The sequence below is a fragment of the Crotalus tigris genome, unplaced genomic scaffold (genome assembly GCF_016545835.1).
Source record: "Crotalus tigris isolate CLP2741 ecotype Arizona unplaced genomic scaffold, ASM1654583v1 scf7180000017883.2314494, whole genome shotgun sequence".
NCBI lineage: Eukaryota > Metazoa > Chordata > Lepidosauria > Squamata > Viperidae > Crotalus > Crotalus tigris.
The window spans coordinates 1,889,490-1,909,230 of record NW_024096700.1 but is presented as its reverse complement, the minus strand read 5'-3'; the positions used below and the strand labels follow the sequence as shown (position 1 = coordinate 1,909,230).

At 36.7% G+C, this 19,741-nt stretch overlaps 1 protein-coding gene across 5 annotated transcripts in view; it reads left to right on the top strand.

Annotated features, from left to right (window-relative positions):
- The window catches only part of TSPAN12 (tetraspanin 12), a 73,241-nt gene that overhangs the window by 41,058 nt on the left and 12,442 nt on the right, over positions 1-19,741 (top strand). For all 5 annotated transcript variants that reach the window (XM_039343970.1, XM_039343973.1, XM_039343971.1 and 2 more), the window contains one exon: positions 11,196-11,270. In XM_039343970.1, coding sequence (XP_039199904.1) covers positions 11,196-11,270 — 75 coding nt within the window. The remainder of the gene's footprint in view (positions 1-11,195; positions 11,271-19,741) is intronic.

Genomic DNA, 19,741 nt, shown 5'->3' with positions numbered 1-19,741 from the left:
TATGCAGACAGAGTAAAATGTGTGAGAGCATCAGATGAAATTTAGATATTTGTATATCTTGCAGATAAGGCTTGCATGTGAAACGATTTTTTTATGCCATAAACTCTAGAATGAATTACCTTAGGGTCTCCAGAGAACGCTAATACTAAATAATTTTCTAGGAAATCCTACTGAGTGTATATGATTGAGGTTGTTTTAATGATCTCTCTTTGCTCACAAAAGTATTTTTTCATGAGACACTATATTTGAAACAGATGAAAAGATGTTTCATTTATCTTCAATTATGCAAGAATATATGGATAAATACTTGGACTTATGCATGGCTGGCTGTGTGACAGTTATTCTTTCTCAATCCAACCCATCTCATAGAATTGTTGTAGGGAAAATAGTAGGAAGAAAGATTATTATGTATGTTCGCCCCCTGAATTTATTTATAAAAATAATAAAGGCAGGTTAAAAAAAATCTAAAATACAATTAAAAAACATAAAAACATTAACAAGAAATGATAAAATATGTAGTTTATATATAAGGCAGTGAAGCACCATACTCTTGTGGAAAATATACATTTTGTAAAATAACCTTTACTTTTAAAAAAGACACTCTGTAAATAAACAACCTGTTAATATCTGTGCACATCATAAATCTTAACAAATAATTCCAGGATGAGTGAACTATTCAGTTCAGTACTGATTTCCCTGAAGAGAAAAGCTGCATTTCTTTTGTTGACCTAAGATTTCAATTGCATTTACAGCTTATCTGTTGTGGAACAAATTTCCTTTTAAGGATCCGGTGACATCAATTTCTTTTCTGAATGACTCCTCCTCCCTCCCCAGTTTGGGAAAACATGTTTCATCAGGCATCCAAAAGAAACCAGATTTTGATTTGGCACTCAAGAATTCAATTTTCAGTTATTTTAATCAAATCTAAAACAATATCTTCCAGAGGGATTTATGTGTGGTTTCCAAGGCTTTATTAGATTTTAAATACAATTGGAGTAATAGTAATCTTAGGTTACAAACTCAGGGCTGATGGGAGATTTTTGGCTTGACTTTTCCTTCCAAATTTGTTTTGGAAATAAATAATTTTTGAGAATGGTGTATGCTAAAAGAAATCTGGTAGCTGATGCGAAATGCTGTATGTCATGATGGTAAAAATTTGGAAATGTTTGCAGAATAAAAGATTTTATTCTGCCTATAGCAAGATCATGGCATCCAGCCCTCTCAATTCCTGGCAAATAGATGGGGAAGAAATGGAGGTAGTGACAGAGTTTATCTTCCTGGGCTTCAAGATCACCTCAGATGGGGACTGCAGCCAAGAAATTAAAAGACGCTTGCTCCTGGGGAGGAAAGCTATGGCAACTCTAGACAGCATACTAAAAAGCAGAGACATCACCCTGCCAACAAAATGTGTATAGTCCAGGCCATGATTTTCCCAGTTGCAATGTATGGCTGTGAAAGTTGGACCGTAAGAAAGGCTGAGCGTCAAAGAATTGAGGCCTTTGAACTATGGTGCTGGAGAAGACTCTTGCAAATCCCTTGGACTGCAAGGCGTTCAAACCGGTCAGTCCTAGAGGAGATCAACCCCGACTGCTCTTTAGAAGGCCAGATCCTGAAGCTGAAACTCAAATACTTTGACCACCTAATGAGAAGGAAGAACTCACTGGAGAAGAGCCTAATGCTGGGAAAGATTGAGGGCAATAGAAGAAGGGGATGACAGAGAATGAGGTGGCTGGATGGAGTCACTGAAGCAGTAGGCATGAGGTTAAATGGACTCCAGAAGATGGTAGAGAACAGGAAGGCCTGGAGGAACATTGTCCATGGGGTCGTGATAGGTCGGACACGACTTCGCAACTAACAACATAGCATCCCTAATCACTACTGAAGCAGAGGACAACTGAAAATCTCATTGCATTGCATGAGGTTTTTTACTTTCTAGGTGTAAAAACAGAATCCAAATTGAATTATTCATCCTTATCACCATCATCACATCTAGCCCTTGAAATCTTTGTCACTGAGTTTAGAAAAAGCATGTGAAATATCTACAAACATGTTTTAGATTGCTCTTCTGTACAGGAATCCAGGCACTCCAATCCACTCTCATTTTCTTTTGGTTTGTTTCTTTTTTTAAATAATATTTTATTAATTTTTTATAATCATAAATCCTTAATATTTTATCAGCAACATGTTGTCTGGGCTCCAATATTTAGCTTACTAATACATGTTAAACTCCTTTCTCTCTACCTTGTTTTTCTAGCCATTGATAAAATGTATCCCATGTTCTAAAGCAGTGATGGCAAACCTTTTAGAGACCGAGTGCCCAAACTACAATCCAAAACCCACTTATGTATTATTGGGCGTTGCCAATTGGGTGGGCGTGGCTGCGGTGGTAACAGCAGACAGCGTGGGACTAAAAAGTTCAATCAATCAATTTCAACTTTGCGAGATCTTTTTTTCCCCCGCGAGAAGTTGAAATTGATTGATTGAACCTTTTTCTTTTATGGACTTGGCAGCGGAGGCCTAAAGTGGAAAGATTTTATAAAACCCAGCTGAAGGCCTAGGAGTGGGGCAACAGCACACGTGCCCACAGAAAGGGCTCTGCGTGCCACCTGTGGCATGTGTGCCATAGGTTCACCACCACAGTTGTAAAGTATTCTGAATCTTCTTTCTTTTTCATTTTCAGTGTAAGTCTGTCCATTTCTGCACAGTCCAAAATTTTCTTAATTATCTCTTCCTCCCCTGATAATTCTTCATCTTTCCAATGTTGAACAAATACAATTCTCGCTGCAGTTAGTACATGTAACATTAAATGCACACATACTTTCTCATAATTTCCTACAATTATACCTAACAAAAATAATAATTCTGGCTTAAAATCTACATTTTTTTATCATTTTCTCTAACCATATATGTATTCTTGACCAAAATCTTTGGCTTTAGGCAGTGGTGGGATTCAGCTGGTTTTCACGATTTCGGCAGAACTGGTAGCTAATTTTTTGTTGCCCAGGCCCAGAATGGACTTCTGGAAGTGGCATCCACACAGAGAACTGGTTGTTCACATATTTAAATCCCACCACTGGCTTTAGGGCATGTCCACCAAAGATGATAGTATGTGCCTGGTTTTTGTCTACATTTCCAACAATTGCTAGACATATTTTTGAACATTTTAGCTAACCTCATAGGTGTTAAGTGCCAGCTGTAAAACATTTTATATAGGTTTCCTTTGTAAGCCGCCCCCTTTGTTATTTTAGAGTTTCTTTCCCAAAGGCTTTGCCAGTTTTCTAACTCTATGTTATGCCCAAAGTTTTTGCCCATATTATCATTGTTTCTTTAACTTGTTCCTCTTCCATCTTTAAACTTAACATATACAATTTCTTAATTTTTCATCTGATGTCAATAGTATCTGATTAAATTCTGTCTATTCTTTATAAAATCCAGATGTTTTAGCATCTTTTTCATATCTTGTTTGAATTTGCAGATATGGCCACCATGATAGATCAATGGCCTGTTCTTCCAGTTCTTGTCTAGATTTTAATTTCCCTTCAATATTCAAAATGTCTTTATAAGTCACAATTTTCTCATAGTTAATTAGGTTTGGGTAAACAAACCCTTCCATTGTTGAAAGCCATCCAGGTATTTTCATGTAACTTTTCGCATTTACCTTTTCCCATTCTAGAAGAAGTGCGTTTATTATGCAATGGTTTTGAAAGTATCTATGTATTTTATTCTTCCCATACCATAAGAAGGCATGCCATCCGAGTTGTAGGTCATGCCCCTCTAGGTATAGTAATCTTTTATGTCTAAGAGTTATTCATTCTTTTAACCATGTTAATACAGATGCTTGATAATATAAAGCCCAATCTTGCAGCCTGAATCCTCCATTTTCTTTCGCATCATGTAGTATTTTCAATCTAATTCTGGCTTTTTTTTCTTGCCAAATAAATTTCAAGATCGATGTATTTAATTCATCAAAGAATTTTTTCCCCAGTTTTATAGGTATTGTTTGAAATAAAAAGAGTAATTTTGGTACAATATTCATCTTCATCATTGCTATTCTCCCTAGCATTGAAAGTTGTAGAGTTTTCCATTTTTCCAAGTCTAGTTTTATTTGTTTTAATAATTTAATCATTTTATGTAGTTGTCTTCTTTTATTGTTGCACATCTCTTCATACAATTATTTTTTTCTTACTAGTGTTTTTCCCACAAATGCAGGATCATATTTTTTAAGATCAACTAAGGACCCATTGGACTACAGGAATTGACCAAACTGGCTTGTCACCCAAGTCTGACATTATGACTGAGAGAATGTGACTGGTCCAAAATCACCTAGCCAGGCAGACTAGACCTCCCAGTCTCCTGGTTTCTTCCCTGGTACCTTAATGACCAAACCAAAATTAACTCTCTTATGATCCAATGACCATGGGACACTGACCACTGTAATTGTGCACCAATTGTCAAGCACCCAAATCACAATTGCTTAACTTCAGGGACTCTGTGATGGCTGCAACTTCAAGGTTTGTCCAGAAGTCTCCTCAAAAAGCTGTTAAAAGTTTGAATGAGTGGTTGCTAAGTGAGGATTACCTGTACATGACCCAGTCTATCCTGCCATGTAATATTGAGACCGTTTGCAACATTAGATAGCAAATTAATTTTCATTATTGACCTCTAGTGAATAAACCTGTTCCCAACACTTCATTCTTCTTATGCAGATCTTCACTCTTCCCTTCCCTTCCTTCCTTTCTTTCCTCCCTCCCTTCCTTCCTTCCTTCCTTCCTTCCTTCCTCCCTTCCTCCCTCCCTCCCTCCCTCCCTCCCTCCCACCTACCTACCTACCTACTTCAATAATGCATGAAAATGACAGGCAGAACCCTTTATTCGTTCATCACTGCCAAGCCATAATTGTGTGATTTTTCACTTCATCATTTTCCCCTCACACAGATACTCCAAGGATTCTAGGATTTGCCTATGGGCAAGGCAATTTAATCTCAACCTATTATTTTTATTTGGAGGAAAATTATTTGAAAGATTTTGAGGCAATAACGTATATAAAATAGTTGAGCTTCCCCCCCCCTTTATTTTCTTTTAATTAATGGCAGAGGCCTCTCCCAATTAATTTGGGATAGTCCTAGAAATCACGCTAATGTGACTGAATAACATTGTCTCTAGAGATTGTGGGTAAAAAAAGAAGGCAACCTCTATCATCCATTCTTTATTTGTATATAACATTATGTGGTCATGTAGATTGGAGATAAGAACATATTGCCTTTGAAATATTATTTGTTTTGATGAATTTTCTCATTCTGCAAATGGATAAAAGAAGGAAGGGAGGGAAGGAGGGAGGGAGGGAGGGAAGGAAGGAAGAAAGGAATGGAAAGGAAAAGAAAGGAAAGGAAAAAAGAAAGAAAGAAAAAGAAAAGGAAAGAAAGAAAGAGCTGAATCATAACTCCTAACATCCCTCATTATTGGTCATGCTGATTTCTGTTCCTTGGTGCTAGAGTAACATATTTAGATGCCCTGAGGTGACTTCTTGTAAATGTAAAATTTTGTGTGAATAAGATTGTTTTTCAGGGTTAATTCTAGATACTGGAACTTAAGTTTTCTTTCTGTTAAGAAATGCTTTTATTTTTAAAGAAACAAGTAGTTTAAAAACTCTTAGATCACTTTGTAGTAGCACAAAGTTCTTCACTAAGATAGTCTCACCATGGAAATTGCACAAGGGCTCTTTGTCTTGTTATTCATCAACTTTATGCAGACTTCCTATAAGGCACAAATCACCGAAATGAAGGATCTTGTTTTCTTCTCTCATTTAGCTATGAATCACATCAGCCAATATATTGAACACAAAAGAAATGACTGAATTTTTGCTTATGGAATGTTTTTTTCACACTTCCACTCTGGTAATGCTTGCTTACTTGCTTGCCTCATATGTTATTGTGAAGTCAGCCTATAAGATATACTGCGTGCATGTTGATCACTGATCAATGAAATAAAAGAGAAATAATAAAGTGGAAGATGTGTCTTGGGAAATTAATTTCTAATAATGCTGTAATAATGACAGAAAAAGGAAAAACTTTACTATAAGCAAGATTGTATTTTTGAGGGGAAAAATCCTTTAAAAATGATTATGTTCTGACTTTTCCTCATTTACTGCAAACAATTTTCCTAAGCTAATCTTGAATATATAGCGATTTTGTTCCTGTATTGCTTTTTTCTGACTGATGGCTAGTTAGTTCAGTTAGTTCAGTTTACAGATCTGCCAGGGAGAAAGCTTCAGTTTGTTCTCCCATTTCCCCCATCATTCCATTGTATGCTCTGAAGGGCTGTCTTGATAGGACACACTCTTTGCTCTATATTTATTTAGCTTTGTTCTATTCATGTATGGAAGAGTACAGATAATCATCAAGTTACAACCACTTATTAGTTCAAATTTGCAATGGTGATGAACGAAGGGGATATGGGATGGGTCCTCAGAGTTCACAATATCACAATGTCTCCATGGTCACGGCTCATAATTATAATGTTGCAGCGAGATATGGTCATGTGATTGTTATTTCTAACATTCCTTGCTGGTTTCTCAGAAGCAAAGTCAGTGGGGAAGCCGGTGGGAAATTGGAAGTTGCTCCTACTCTAATATTTTTTCACCAGCCCATGGTTTCTGGTGCTTATCAGCACTTGCCCATCCCCATGGCACTGTGCTCAATAGTGCATTATACCTGCACATCCTCCTGCATTCCCTAACACCTGTCCTCAGCACCCATCCATCACTCTGCGATTCCTGTGCACCCACCTGCCTTCTGTCTAGTATCTGCTTATAGCACATGCCCTCCCTCCAATATCCATAGCATCTCCCCACATGTTATTTTAACATATTTCCGAAAAAGCATACTTGGATACTAAGATAGAATTAAGCTATAGTAGGACTAGATGAATATACAAAAAATTAACCACAATTAAATCAGGAAACAGGAGAGAAAATATAAGCAAAAGCAAAGTTACTCGACTGATCAAAGTAGCATTGGGGGGAAAAAAAACTTTCCAAATGGCTGTTTTCCATGCCAACTTCACCATTATGGTTTCCTTTCTCTCAGAGCTTTGGCAGCCAGTCAGAAAACCGATTCCTATAGTGTCTACTACTTTGAGGACCTGCAGCCAACACTGTCTTAAAGTGGCTTTAAGAACCAATAGGTCTTCCCCCCCAAAGCAACAGTAAAGTACTGTCATACAGAACAGCTTGCTGTCTTAAAGAAGTACTGATTGCACTGTCAAGCCACATTATGTCTTGGCGTAAGAAATTGGAGAAGGAGGGAGGTGGGGTGAGGAATGTTTCCTAGGGTTCCAGTTAGTGGCAGCAGAAGACCCAGAGGTCTTCTCCAATACTTTCTCTTATGGAGAACACATGGAGTTGGGTTTGAAGTTGTGGAACCAAAGCAAGGGAAAGGTTGTGGAACTGGCTGTGCAGCCAGCAGCCCTACAATAAAGCTGTATTCCTGAAGACCACTCGATACTTGTATACAAAAGCATTTTTAAGATGGAAGGATGGGCAAATGTGGGCTGGAGAGCAAGTCAAACCTTGTGGGAGTGGAAGTGGGAAATTGGCTTTTCAACTGTGAGGAAGTAGGCTATTTTGGGGCCAGGAGAACTGGTGCCCAAAAGAACTCCTACTCTTCTTTCCCCACTACTGCTGGTAGCCAGGGGTTGGCAAGTATGGTGAGAGAGAGGGCTGCCAAAAGTAAGATATCCTAAAAACCAATGACCAGGAATCATGATAGGTTGCCCACAGCAGCTTGATACAATCACTTTGGTTTGATGCACTTCGAAGGGACCAGATGTTATCACTTAAGTGAGAGGAAGCTAGAAAACATTTCTTCTGAACAAGAAGATGCCAATGGTGGTAGGTTAGGGATAGACTGAAGATGGTAAATGATTGTATGGCATTTTCATACCATGACAAGCAGGAAAGATAAATCAGTCCATAGTCATCAAATAGTCTGCAGGCCCTTTAATCCACTACAATATATTTACTTGAACTTGCTGTTCAAAATGCAATAAGTAATACAGGTAGTCCCTGACTTACAACAGTTTGTTTAGTGACCATTCAAAGTTACAACAGCACTGAAAAAAGTGACTTATGATCATTTTTCATACTTACACCATTGGAGCATCCCTATAGCCATGTGATCAGAATTTTAACACTTGACAACTGGCATGTATTTATGACGTTGCAATGTCCCAGAGTCATGTGACCACCTTTTGTGACCTGACAAGCAAAGTCAATGGGGAAGCCAGAGTCGCTTAATAATTGTGTTACTTAATTACTGCAGCAGTTCACTTAACAAATGTGGCAAGGTTGTAAAATGGGGCAAAACTCAGTTAATAAATGTCTTAGCAACATAAATTTTGGGCTCAATTGTGGCCATAAGTTGAGGAATACCTGTATTTACTGGAGCTTGCTTCTAGTATGCTTAAGGTTTTATGCAAGTTAGGGCTCTTTCTATTAGAATTTGGTCTGTTATTCTGTTATTCTTTGTGTTCATAATTAGTGGGAATAGTATATAAGAGAGCAATATACCTCTCTATGTACATCTGGTGTTTGGACTTAAAAAAAGAATATGCTAGTATTATTGAAGTTTACCAACTCAATTTCCCTTCAGTTGGACACTAACAGGAATAATTTCTTATATCTATCCTGGAACTTGACCTAATCATCACATAGCTTAGGCTGAGTTTTAAAAAGTTGAGACAGTATAATGACTACATTTAGTATTGTAAGACACAGGCCTGTTGGTTCAATCTCATTAACTCACAAGATGGCCTTAAATAAACCACTCTGTGATACGAATAATAATACTGACTATCATGCTAACATAAGATTACTGGAAGAAGGAATGTGTATTTTTGAGTGTAGTATACAGAAGTTGAGCTGCTAATTGCATCATTCTTTTCACTTTGCACTTTAGCCCATTGATGCAGTTTACACAGTAATGGTAACTAGTAAGTGCAATTATGGATCAGTAATATTGTGGACTGCAGCTTAGCATGTTACACATAAAAAGTAAAACTTAAACATACTATCTAAAACAGTGGTTCTCAACCTTTTTAATGCCGTGACCCCCAACTGGTCGTAAGTCGAGGACTACTCAACCGGTCGTAAGTCGAGGACTACTCAACTGGTGCAGCACCGTTTGCAGAATGGGACTTTTGGCGGGCTCAGCAGGGCAGAGCCAGCCTGGACAATTCCAGGCTGTCATTCAAGAGAGTCTATTCTATTGGCTTTCAAAAGCCAATAGAATAAAAGGGAGTAGCACAGCTAAGGAAAAGGGGGGAAAATTGGCGGACTGCGTTGTTTGGCAACCCCCGTGAAATGTTCGTTCGACCCCAAATGGGGTCCCAACCCACAGGTTGAGAACCACTGATCTAAAACAATATTACCAGCCCAGTGGTGGGATTCAGCCAGTTCGCACCACTTCGGCCGAACCGGTAGCTAATTTTTTGTTGCCCGGGCCCCGAATGGACTTCCGGAAGCAGCATCCACACAGAGAACTGGTTCTTCACATATTTGAATTCCACCACTGTACTGGCCCCTGCCAAGAGTATTCATTACAGCTACCTTCTTGGTGACAAGTGTTGCTTCCATTTCAGAGTAACTCAACAGACCAGTTAATTTTACTTTTCTGTGTTAGAAATTCAAAGTTGATAAAAAGAACCATGGGAGAAAAGAACATAATCCCTTGAGTCATACTGCCAGGTTGAGGCAAATGAGGTGAGTGGTATAGTCTGTAGCAGTTCTTGTGCGTTCACATGTCTTGTGCAAGTAAATCTAGAGTTTGACATAATTTTGAAGCTGCTCAGAATCGCCTGAATGGCAAGATGGACAGCAAATACACTTGACAAATAAATAAATAAATAAATTCATTTTTCCATGTTGCATAAGCATAGAATAATTCTTCTTTGAAGTGGATGGTCTGTTACATACACAGAATGGAAACTCTAATTTTTATGGTTATCATCTTACATTTTAGAAATCAAGGTTGGCTTATTTAGAATTGTTACTGCATGATTATCTGCAAAGTTTGTTTGTTTGACTATTTTAATTGGTCCAGTGTGAAGCCAAACTAGAAATGGACAAATTGGATGATTTCTGATAAACAGCAGTCTTGTAATGTGGTTGATAACAGGATTAGATCTGCTGGGGCCAAAATGGTTGTAAGACTGCCCCCCAGACATGCTATTTGCATTGCTGATTGGGGAATTTTGAGAGTTGAAGTCCACATATCTTAAAGTTGCCAAGGTTGAGAAATACTGCATTGGAGGAAAATGTAACTTGAAGAAATATGTCTCTGTGGCCTCATGTGGGGAGCCCAAAGGAGCGTGCAGCCATGGAGTGGGAAGGTGCCCTGAGAATCCTCCCTTCACCTTTTTGATTCATTTTTAACAGGGCTTAATTATTCTTGCCTCCCTCTAAAAATTGCTTAATTTTGACATTTTAATTCTAACATTTTAATTTTTATTTATATATTTTATATGCTGACATTTAATTGTACACACACACGGAGTCTCTCTTTGAAAGACATGGGCAGTTCAGAAATGTGAAAAATAAATAAATGGATTTGGGGAGAATTTTTATTGGAATATTGCATCCATCGCTATTGCCTATTTCCCTAATCCTGTTCCACCCCCCCCCCGTTTTTTTTCACTGAGACTGCTATTAAGGTAAAGAATAAATATACTTTTGAGACAGACTCCACTCTTGTTGCCTATATGGATCTCTCTCATGGAGTCTTCCCTTTTCAGAAGTGCAAAATTGTCTTGCTTTTGTTCAAGATTTTTTTTTTTAAATTCCCAGTCTAGTTTCCAGCTCGTCTTCTGTAGGAATCTCTCATCCATGGCTTAGCCAAAGCTAACCCTTCTTAGTTTCTAAATGTAGACAAAGCCAGTTTTCTACAACCACAACAAAAAAGTACATTCAGGAAATTAAGACCCAATTAGTTTTGCCCAATAATGCAGCCCAAATTTTAGATTACTGTTTTAGATTGTTAAAATAGTCAAAATCATACTTGCTAATTTAACCAGTTTGTCCTTTTGTTTAAGGGAGCTATATATTTGTTTCCTTTTGGAGTTGTATGGCTAGAAAGCATACTCTTCTAAGACTGGTTTTAGTTTAAAATAATAAAAAATGGAATGCTTTTTTCTGTTCTGCAGTATTTTGGAAGTTTGCTCGTGATATTCTGCGTTGAACTGGCCTGTGGTGTTTGGACTTATGAACAGGAAATTACAGTGAGTATGTGTATAGGAAAATTGATCTTGTTCAGAGACTTTGATTCTTTTAATATTCAATTCTTGATATAATTCCTTCCTTAAAATATATGATGCCTTCTTGGACATGAAAGTAAATTCTATGAAAATCATCTGGAATGAACTTTTGAAATTGTTCTTAGATGCCTTAATATATAAATAGAAATTTTTGTTCCACACTAAAAAAAAATCTAGCCATTCCTAGTTTATATATAAGATAATTTCTGTTTTATTATATTGTATTATATTTATCATATCATATCATGTATCATAATATTTTTATTCATGCTGCAGCAGTATATTCTTTGTTTAAAAAATATGGACCTAATTAATTTATTTAGAGAATTTGTAATCAAGGTGGGTAAATTAAGTTAGCATATTAATAAAACTTGTTCTCTGACTAAGTCACAGTTTGCAGTTGGCTTCATCTTGTTCCCATATGATAGTGAGGAAAAGTTTTCACTATGGACCAGTTAAAAGCTTTATTAATACTCTATCTAATCATATAAACTGATCAATTCAGTTTTGCATATTTTTCAAAAATCTTTGGGTTGGAAAATGTCATCTGTTTCAGTAGCACTTTTCATAATTGTTAAAGCAAGTTGTATGTGGAAAACCCATTCATTGAAATCATTGCAGCATGCCTCTTCTTCCAATGCTCTGAAGAAGCTGAATCTTTATAGCAACATGTCCAACTTGCAACATCATGTGATGTCGCACAATATATTGGGAGAGTTTTGCCATTGCCAGCAATGGGGTGGGCACGGCTTCCACATGATGTGTCTGGCCCACAGGCTGGCAGTTTGACTATAAAGCTAGTATCCCTGCTTTATAGTCTGTAGTAAATGACCAGGCACTCAGTCTAGTCCAGATAATATTTGCTGTTTGGTGCGATTGGAATTATGTTAGCAAAATTATGTTGATCTCCAGTATGAGAATTATATTACGGTGTTGTGACTGTTGTTGGGCTAAGATTGGGAAGACCCTGTTTAAAGTCCCCCTCAGTCCTGGAAACTCACTGGGTGGCTTTGGATAGGTGCTTTTTCACAGCCCACCTCACAGCTCACTGTTGAGGGAAAATGAGAAGAGGTGGTGCTATTTACAATGCTCTGAGCTCCTGGAAAGAAGGTAGGATATTAATTTGACAAATAAATGTGTGCAATAAATACATATTGACTGAGATGTAAACCCTGGTGTGTTCATTAAAGTTTATTTTCAGAGCCATCCTACTCGTTGAAATGCAAAATCTTAAAATCATACCTTTAAAAAAAGCTTATCCAGTATATTTAGGATTTCTTATTAAAATTTGATCAAGAGTACTATTCCTTCAAGCAACTTAATATTGTGTAGCATTGTTGTTGTTAATTGCAAAGTCGTGTCCGACCCATCGCGACCCCATGGACAACGTTCCTCCAGGTCTTCCTGTCCTCTACCATCTTCTGGAGTCCATTTAAGTTCACACCTACTGCTTCAGTGACTCCATCCAGCCATCTCATTCTCTGTCGCCCCCTTCTTCTATTGCCCTCAATCTTTCCCAGCATTAGGCCCTTCTCCAGTGAGTCCTTCCTTCTCATTAGGTGGCCAAAGTATTTGAGTTTCAACTTCAGGATCTGGCCTTCTAAAGAGCAGTCGGGGTTGATCTCTTCTAGGACTGACCGGTTTGAACGCCTTGCAGTCCAAGGGACTCGCAGGAGTCTTCTCCAGCACCATATTTCAAAGGCCTCAATTCTTTGGCGCTCAGCCTTTCTTATGGTCCAACTTTCACAGCCATACATTGCAACTGGGAAAATCATGGCCTGGACTATACGCACTTTTGTTGGCAGGGTGATGTCTCTGCTTTTTAGTATGCTGTCTAGATTTGCCATAGCTTTCCTCCCCAGGAGCAAGCGTCTTTTAATTTCTTGGCTGCAGCCCCATCTGAGGTGATCTTGGAGCCCAGAAAAATAAAATCTGTCACTACCTCCATTTCTTCCCCATCTATTTGCCAGGAATTGAGAGGGCCGGATGCCATGATTTTGGTTTTCTTAATGTTGAGTTTCAAGCCAACTTTTGCACTCTCCTTCTTCACCCGCATCAAGAGGCTCTTTAGTTCCTCTTCACTTTCTGCCATTAGAGTGGTATCATCTGCATATCTTAGGTTGTTGATATTTCTCCCGGCAATCTTAATTCCAATTTAGCATTACACATTCAGAAATGTAGACAACCATATTTCTGAATGGATGTTTTTCTGTGAAGATTTTGTGCTAAAACCACAGCTGTGTTAAAGAGGCAATTCTGTCCTTTCCCTTTTCAAGCTAGAAAAGTGATTCATTCTTGCAGGGGGAAATTATAATTAGAATGAAGAAAACAAACTGGCATGTTATTGTGCTAACTGTTGAATTCTCCTGTCTTCTTTTTCTATTTGGTACTTATTTATGAAAAGAATGATAAGAGCCTTCCTTCCTTCCTTCCTTCCTTCCTTCCTTCCTTCCTTCCTTCCTTCCTTCCTTCCTTCCTTCCTTCCTTCCTTCCTTCCTTCCTTCCTTCCTTCCTCTGGACTAAAGGAATTTCTGGCACTTCTTCCATCTGAAATTGCATGCTAACAGTTTTAACCAAAGTTCGTTCCCCTACTATCTACGCATTCCACCGAGACACTATCATTCCAAATATAATTACAGTTAAAAATATAACTTTCTCTAAATGTCAGAATAAAAATGGAAGCATATCTACATGTGTTTCATTCACCCCATGGGTTCTGCTGTTCTCCTCTGAGAGTTTGATGGAGAAATGCTTTGAGAGAATTGAGGCTTCTTGCCAAGGTACAAGTTGAAAATGTTCACAAGGAATAGACATTTCTTTAGAAGGGTTAGTAATTGAAGAAAGAGACTTCCCAGTGGGCCTTACTCTAGCTGGGCAGATGAATAGACCATGCCCATAAGAAGGAGAATCAGCAAGGTCCAGGGGTTGAAGGATGGTAATAGCCCTTCTTTCTCTGGATGACAGGCCTATACATTGGTCATCACATTTCTCTTTTATTTGGGGCTCTCAAATACTACCTGAATTATGTTCCTGTTTTCTTCCATTCTGTACAAAATACTGTCAGTAGCTTGCAAAATCAGTTATTGGAATTCACTCATCTATTGCTGGGATGTTTTGAAATAAGTATATTTATTTAACATATTTGTATAACTGCCCATCTCACATGAAAGTATATTTTAAAACTGGACAACAAAAAATATTGCTCCATTTCATTGAAACAGAACAAACAAGAACTTGGTATCTGATTTGTCAACCAAGGAATGTATCCATTTTACTAATCTCATAAATGTACAGGTAGTCCTCAACTTATAATAGTTCATTTAGTGACTGTTCAAAGTTTCAGTGGCACTGAAAAAAGTGACTTATGACCGATTTTCACACTTACAATCTTTATAGCATCCCCATGATTGTGTGATCAAAATTCAGATGCTTGACAACTACAGTAGTTCATACCTATGGCTGTTGCTGTATCCCAAAGTCATGCGATCCCCTTTTGCAACCTTTTGATAAGCAAAATCAATGGGAAAGTCAGATTCACTTAATAGTTGTGTTACTAACTTATCAGCTGCAGCAATTCACTTAACAATTATGGCAAGGTTGTTAAAATGGGGCAAAACTCACTTAACAAACGTCTCACTTAGCAACAAAAATTTTGGGCTCAATTGTGGTCATAAGTTGAGTAGTTCCCTTATAAACCTGTGTAACATTACATCATTGCATTGCATTGCATTTTTTTTAAAGATGCCAACCTCCTCTTTCCCACTCTTACCCTAGATATGCATTTTTTTTTCATTTTAGGTATATTTATTTTGTTTTATCATAAAAGGTAAAATAGAAAACAGAAAAACAAACAAACAAAACAAAAACATACGCCCAACACTAAAAAAAACAACAAAAAAGAAAAAAAGATCAGTGTAAAGAAAAAGAAAAAGGTGATACTATACCAAATAAATTTAACATTTAACATAAAGAATCCACCCCGGATGGATGCCGGGGGGAAAAAAAACAGTAAATTCTCCTCCCCTTTACATTACACTAATCTTCAAATCCCTCTGTTAATAGTTAGTGCATGTGGTATGTAGAAAGTCCACAAAGGGTTTTCTATCTCTTTTAAAGCTATCTAGTCCATTATCTCTGATCAGAGCAGTTAATTTCGCCATTTCAGTTAATTCAGCCAATTTTAAAATCCATTCTTCAGCAGTTCAACAGGCATCCCTTTTTCTTTCCAGTGCTTGGCAAGTACAATCTTCGCAGCTGTCTCCATGTGAAGGAATAGCACCCCAACTTGTAATTTCAGTTGACTGGATTTTGACTACATTTCCAACACTTATTAGTATTCCTTTTTTACATTTTTGCTATTTTATCTGGGGTCAAATACCAACGATACGTTATTTTATAAAAATTTTCTTTCAAGTTATAATTTAATGTAAATTTTAGTCCATTAGTCCATACATTCTCCCATTTATCTAGTGTTATGTTATACCCAAATTTTTTTGCCCATTTTAGCATACATTCTTTAACCTATTCATTTTCCAGATTCATCTTGAGTAACATTTTATATATTTTAACAGTCAAGTAGTCAACTTCAGAACATAAATTAACATCCAGTTCAGATTTAGTTTCTGTGAAAACAAAACTTTTTTATCAAGTTTAAATCTTTCAAAATTCTATAATAATTAAATCAATCAATATTTTTTATTTAAATATTGGTTTGAAATATTTTATTTGCAGTAACTTTGATCAAGATGTAGTCAGCTTTATAATCAATGGAATTTAAGTTAGTTAAATTAGTTTTTAAGCTTGAAATTAGGAAAAAAGACTGTTCTGAATTCATTGCATAGGAAAAGGAACATTAGCCAAGGAGACTCTGGGGCCAAGTTAAGGTATTAACATTAGTCTATAAAACTGCCTTGTCTTCAAAAGTCCTCCTCTCCCAAGAATGTTGAAGGTACTAGAGGTTCTAAATTCTGCTGTGGAACATGGTTCCATCAGTGGGTCTGGCTTGAGTGTGATGGTCTGGAGAGGGGCTTTGTGATGGCAACATCTTGAGGAAAGTATAGACTATTTCTCCAAGGGAAATATGGCTGATTCTGTACTTTTACAACTGAAAATACTTGTATATGCAGAATAATTGTTTTAGGACCACCCTGTATTTTGAACATGTGATGTGTCACGTGATGTCATGGAGGCCACATGACTATGGAATTGTCTTCAGACAGCACTGGCTCAATGGCCTTGAAATTGAGATGAGCACCATCACCTAATGCAGCGGTTCTCAATCTTCGTGTGACGGCGACCCCTGTCACACGGGTGCGCCCCATGTGCGGCGCGCATGCGCGGCAGCGCCCCCTGGGGGAAAAAATGACGGATCGCGTTGTTTCACGACCCCCATAAAATGGTTGATCGACCCCAAATGGGGTCACGACCCATAGGTTGAGAACCGCTGACCTAATGTCAGCAACAACTAGCAGAATAAAAACTGCAAGGACTTTTTTACCTTTTTTTACCTTACCTGTCTTTTGAAATTAATATTGGGAATAATTCTTATATTTTTACTTTTTTATTGTTTGATTTTAGGATAAGTGTTTCTATTACTGATTGTTGTTTATCAGTTAAAGATGTGGGTTTTTTGTATACTTGTACGAGCAATTTCAGGTGATATAAGCTATTGTCAGTAATGTTACTGGGTCTGGTCTGTATTTGCATCTGGATTCAAATTTTCATTTAAATCAAATGAAGTATATTTTAAAAAGTGATGCAAATTTTTGGTTGAATGACTGGAAAAAGAAAAAGTCAATTTGCAGAACTATCCATTCAGCAAATGGAATTCTATCCTCCTGAGTACAAGCTTGTTCCAGGGACAAAATTAAAACTAAGATAAGATTTTGATTTTATTGTGTTGACTAGGCTTTTTAAAAATGTTCACTCTGTTTTAATCTCAGTTTGATCTTTTTTAAAAAAATAGCATTTTATCATGAGCACATTACAGATGCATTTTCCATGATGCATATTTATTTTGTTTTCTGTCTTCAGCTGTAGCATTAATCATCATTTCGATCCTTTCAATAATTTTCAATATTTGAAAGAAAAGCAGATTCAAATATGAGATAATGTTCTGTACTACCTATCTCCCTAAATTCTGTCACATTGTAGTTTTCTATATTTGTTTATTTCTGCTTACTGTATAGACATTTATTCATTCAAGAGTGCTTTGTATGATATGGTTATATGCAAATACCTTGGGAACTGTCCTTTTTTTAGCATTTTTTTTTAGTATTTTCCTTTCTACTTACATTATATTTAATTTCTCCATCTGTTGTAAAAGACAACATTTTATCTTTGAAACCTTACTTACATATTTGTTCTGTATAAAGTATACTGTATTCAATATGCTTATTTTGAACTGATGTCATAACTTTCTCCAATTTAGCATTCTCCAGATGAACTGAAACTACCAAATCTACTGCAGGTTGGATACTAGCCTGGGAGATTCTGGTTTAAATAAATATATAATTACTGGTGATAAACTGTTTTGTTTGCCTTTGCTTTTATGCTAGTATTGTTTTTTTATATTCCACAGCTGCAGATTTTTGTAGAGTTATTTTGCTTGCTTTTGTTTTATTTTTTATTCTTGTAAACCAGCTGAGTGTATTAGTAAATGTAGAAGTATGAGCCATGTATAAATGTTATCTAAAATATTTGTCACTTTTTCATTTTTATTTATTTTTCTACACATTGGTTTGGTATTTTATTAAGTTAGGGAAATGAAATTTGAACTGAACATCCTGTTGCAATTTGCGTCAGCATATCTACTGCCTTTCTTCTATCAGTAAGCATAACTGAGAATTTCAGAAAGTCTCCTACCCAGGCACTGAGTAAATTGTATCATTTCAGGAAATATATTTGCCTTTTATTTCCAGATTATGGTTCATGGTTTAGATATGGGTCAGGAAAATATGGTGCACCAAATATGTTGGAACTTAATTTTTATCAGTCTTGGCCAACGTGGTTAACAATCGTGAATGATTTACACAGAATCCAGCTATATCTTGAGGGCTATAAGTTCTCCACCTCTGATCTAGAAGTTACTACATCTCCTTATTTTTTGTATGAATTAAACTACTCTATTTGTTATGAAGAAGTAAACAGGCTTACTGACTTTTAAATACAGATTTAATCTTCATTGCTAATATTGACCATGATTTCTCGGATCCAGAGAACAGTAAAGGTTTCTGCTATTTTTCATGATGCATAATAGATGCATAATAGAAAAGAGGAAAGATAAGGGAGGAGTGGTGTGGTGTAGCCTTACTACAGTTTGTCATCACAGGAAAACCTTGTTTCCTATTATAACAAAACTGAACTGGTTCATTTTTTTGTAGGAGATAAAATAAAATGTCTAACCAGGAAGTGCTGCTATTCATAGCAGAGACTTTAAGTCAATACTAGGAAGAACATTATTTTTCAGTATTAGTTTTACTAGTGAAACAATTGAATCTAAAGAAGATAACTGGCCAAAATCAATCTATATTGTGTAACCATTTTATGTCAATTTAATTGAAACCTGAATGCCTAAAGAAGAGTTTTTTTAATGCAGGGATTAAAAATTTGTTTGGGACGGTTTAAGGACTCTTGCCTTGGGGCAAAGGGTTGGATTAGAAGACTCCAAGGTCTTCTAGGACTCCAGCCATGGGATTCTATGAGCCTTTTTTAAAAGGTGGGGAGGAAAGAAGGACTGATTTGTCCCTTATTTGATAAATGGTATTTTTCATGTAGAATGCATTTTTGCATTCAGTATATTCCATGTATTAGGTCAGGAGGGGACGGGTGGAGGACATGAAAAACAACTGGTTTAAGATTAGGCCTGGCATTTTTGGAAATAAATATTATTTAGAAATCCAGAAGCATTTGTATTTGCTTGATATAAAAACATTGATAATAGAAAAATCATGCAAAGTTATCTTTAATTCTGGAATCTCCAGACAATTTGTTGTGGTATGCTATTCTCTTCACTCTAAAAGTATATAATTTTTTTTAAAAGAAGCCATCACATGCGGTTATCTTTTTATGGATGTGGGAAAATTATCTGGATTTGAAGGATACCCCTGGCAAAGAAGGACTGTAGCTATATGTTTATAATTTCTTTCTATCACTTGCATTACAGCCGAAATCAATAATGACCAAGCTATAAGTGTGAACATTGACATTACTGAACAGCAGCATTTTTACCTGAGATGCCAGCTGGTAGTTATAAAGGTGTTGTGTAGCTCACCAGATATTCCCTGAGATCTTCATTTAAACCTAAGACTGAAATTTTAGTTTGCTGCTTAGAGAGCTATGTTAGTTTAAGCACTTCTTTTACCAAGTTCATGTATGTAAATGGGAAGGCTTTCAGAAAGATTGCTGAGATAACCAATTATTTCCATGTACCAATT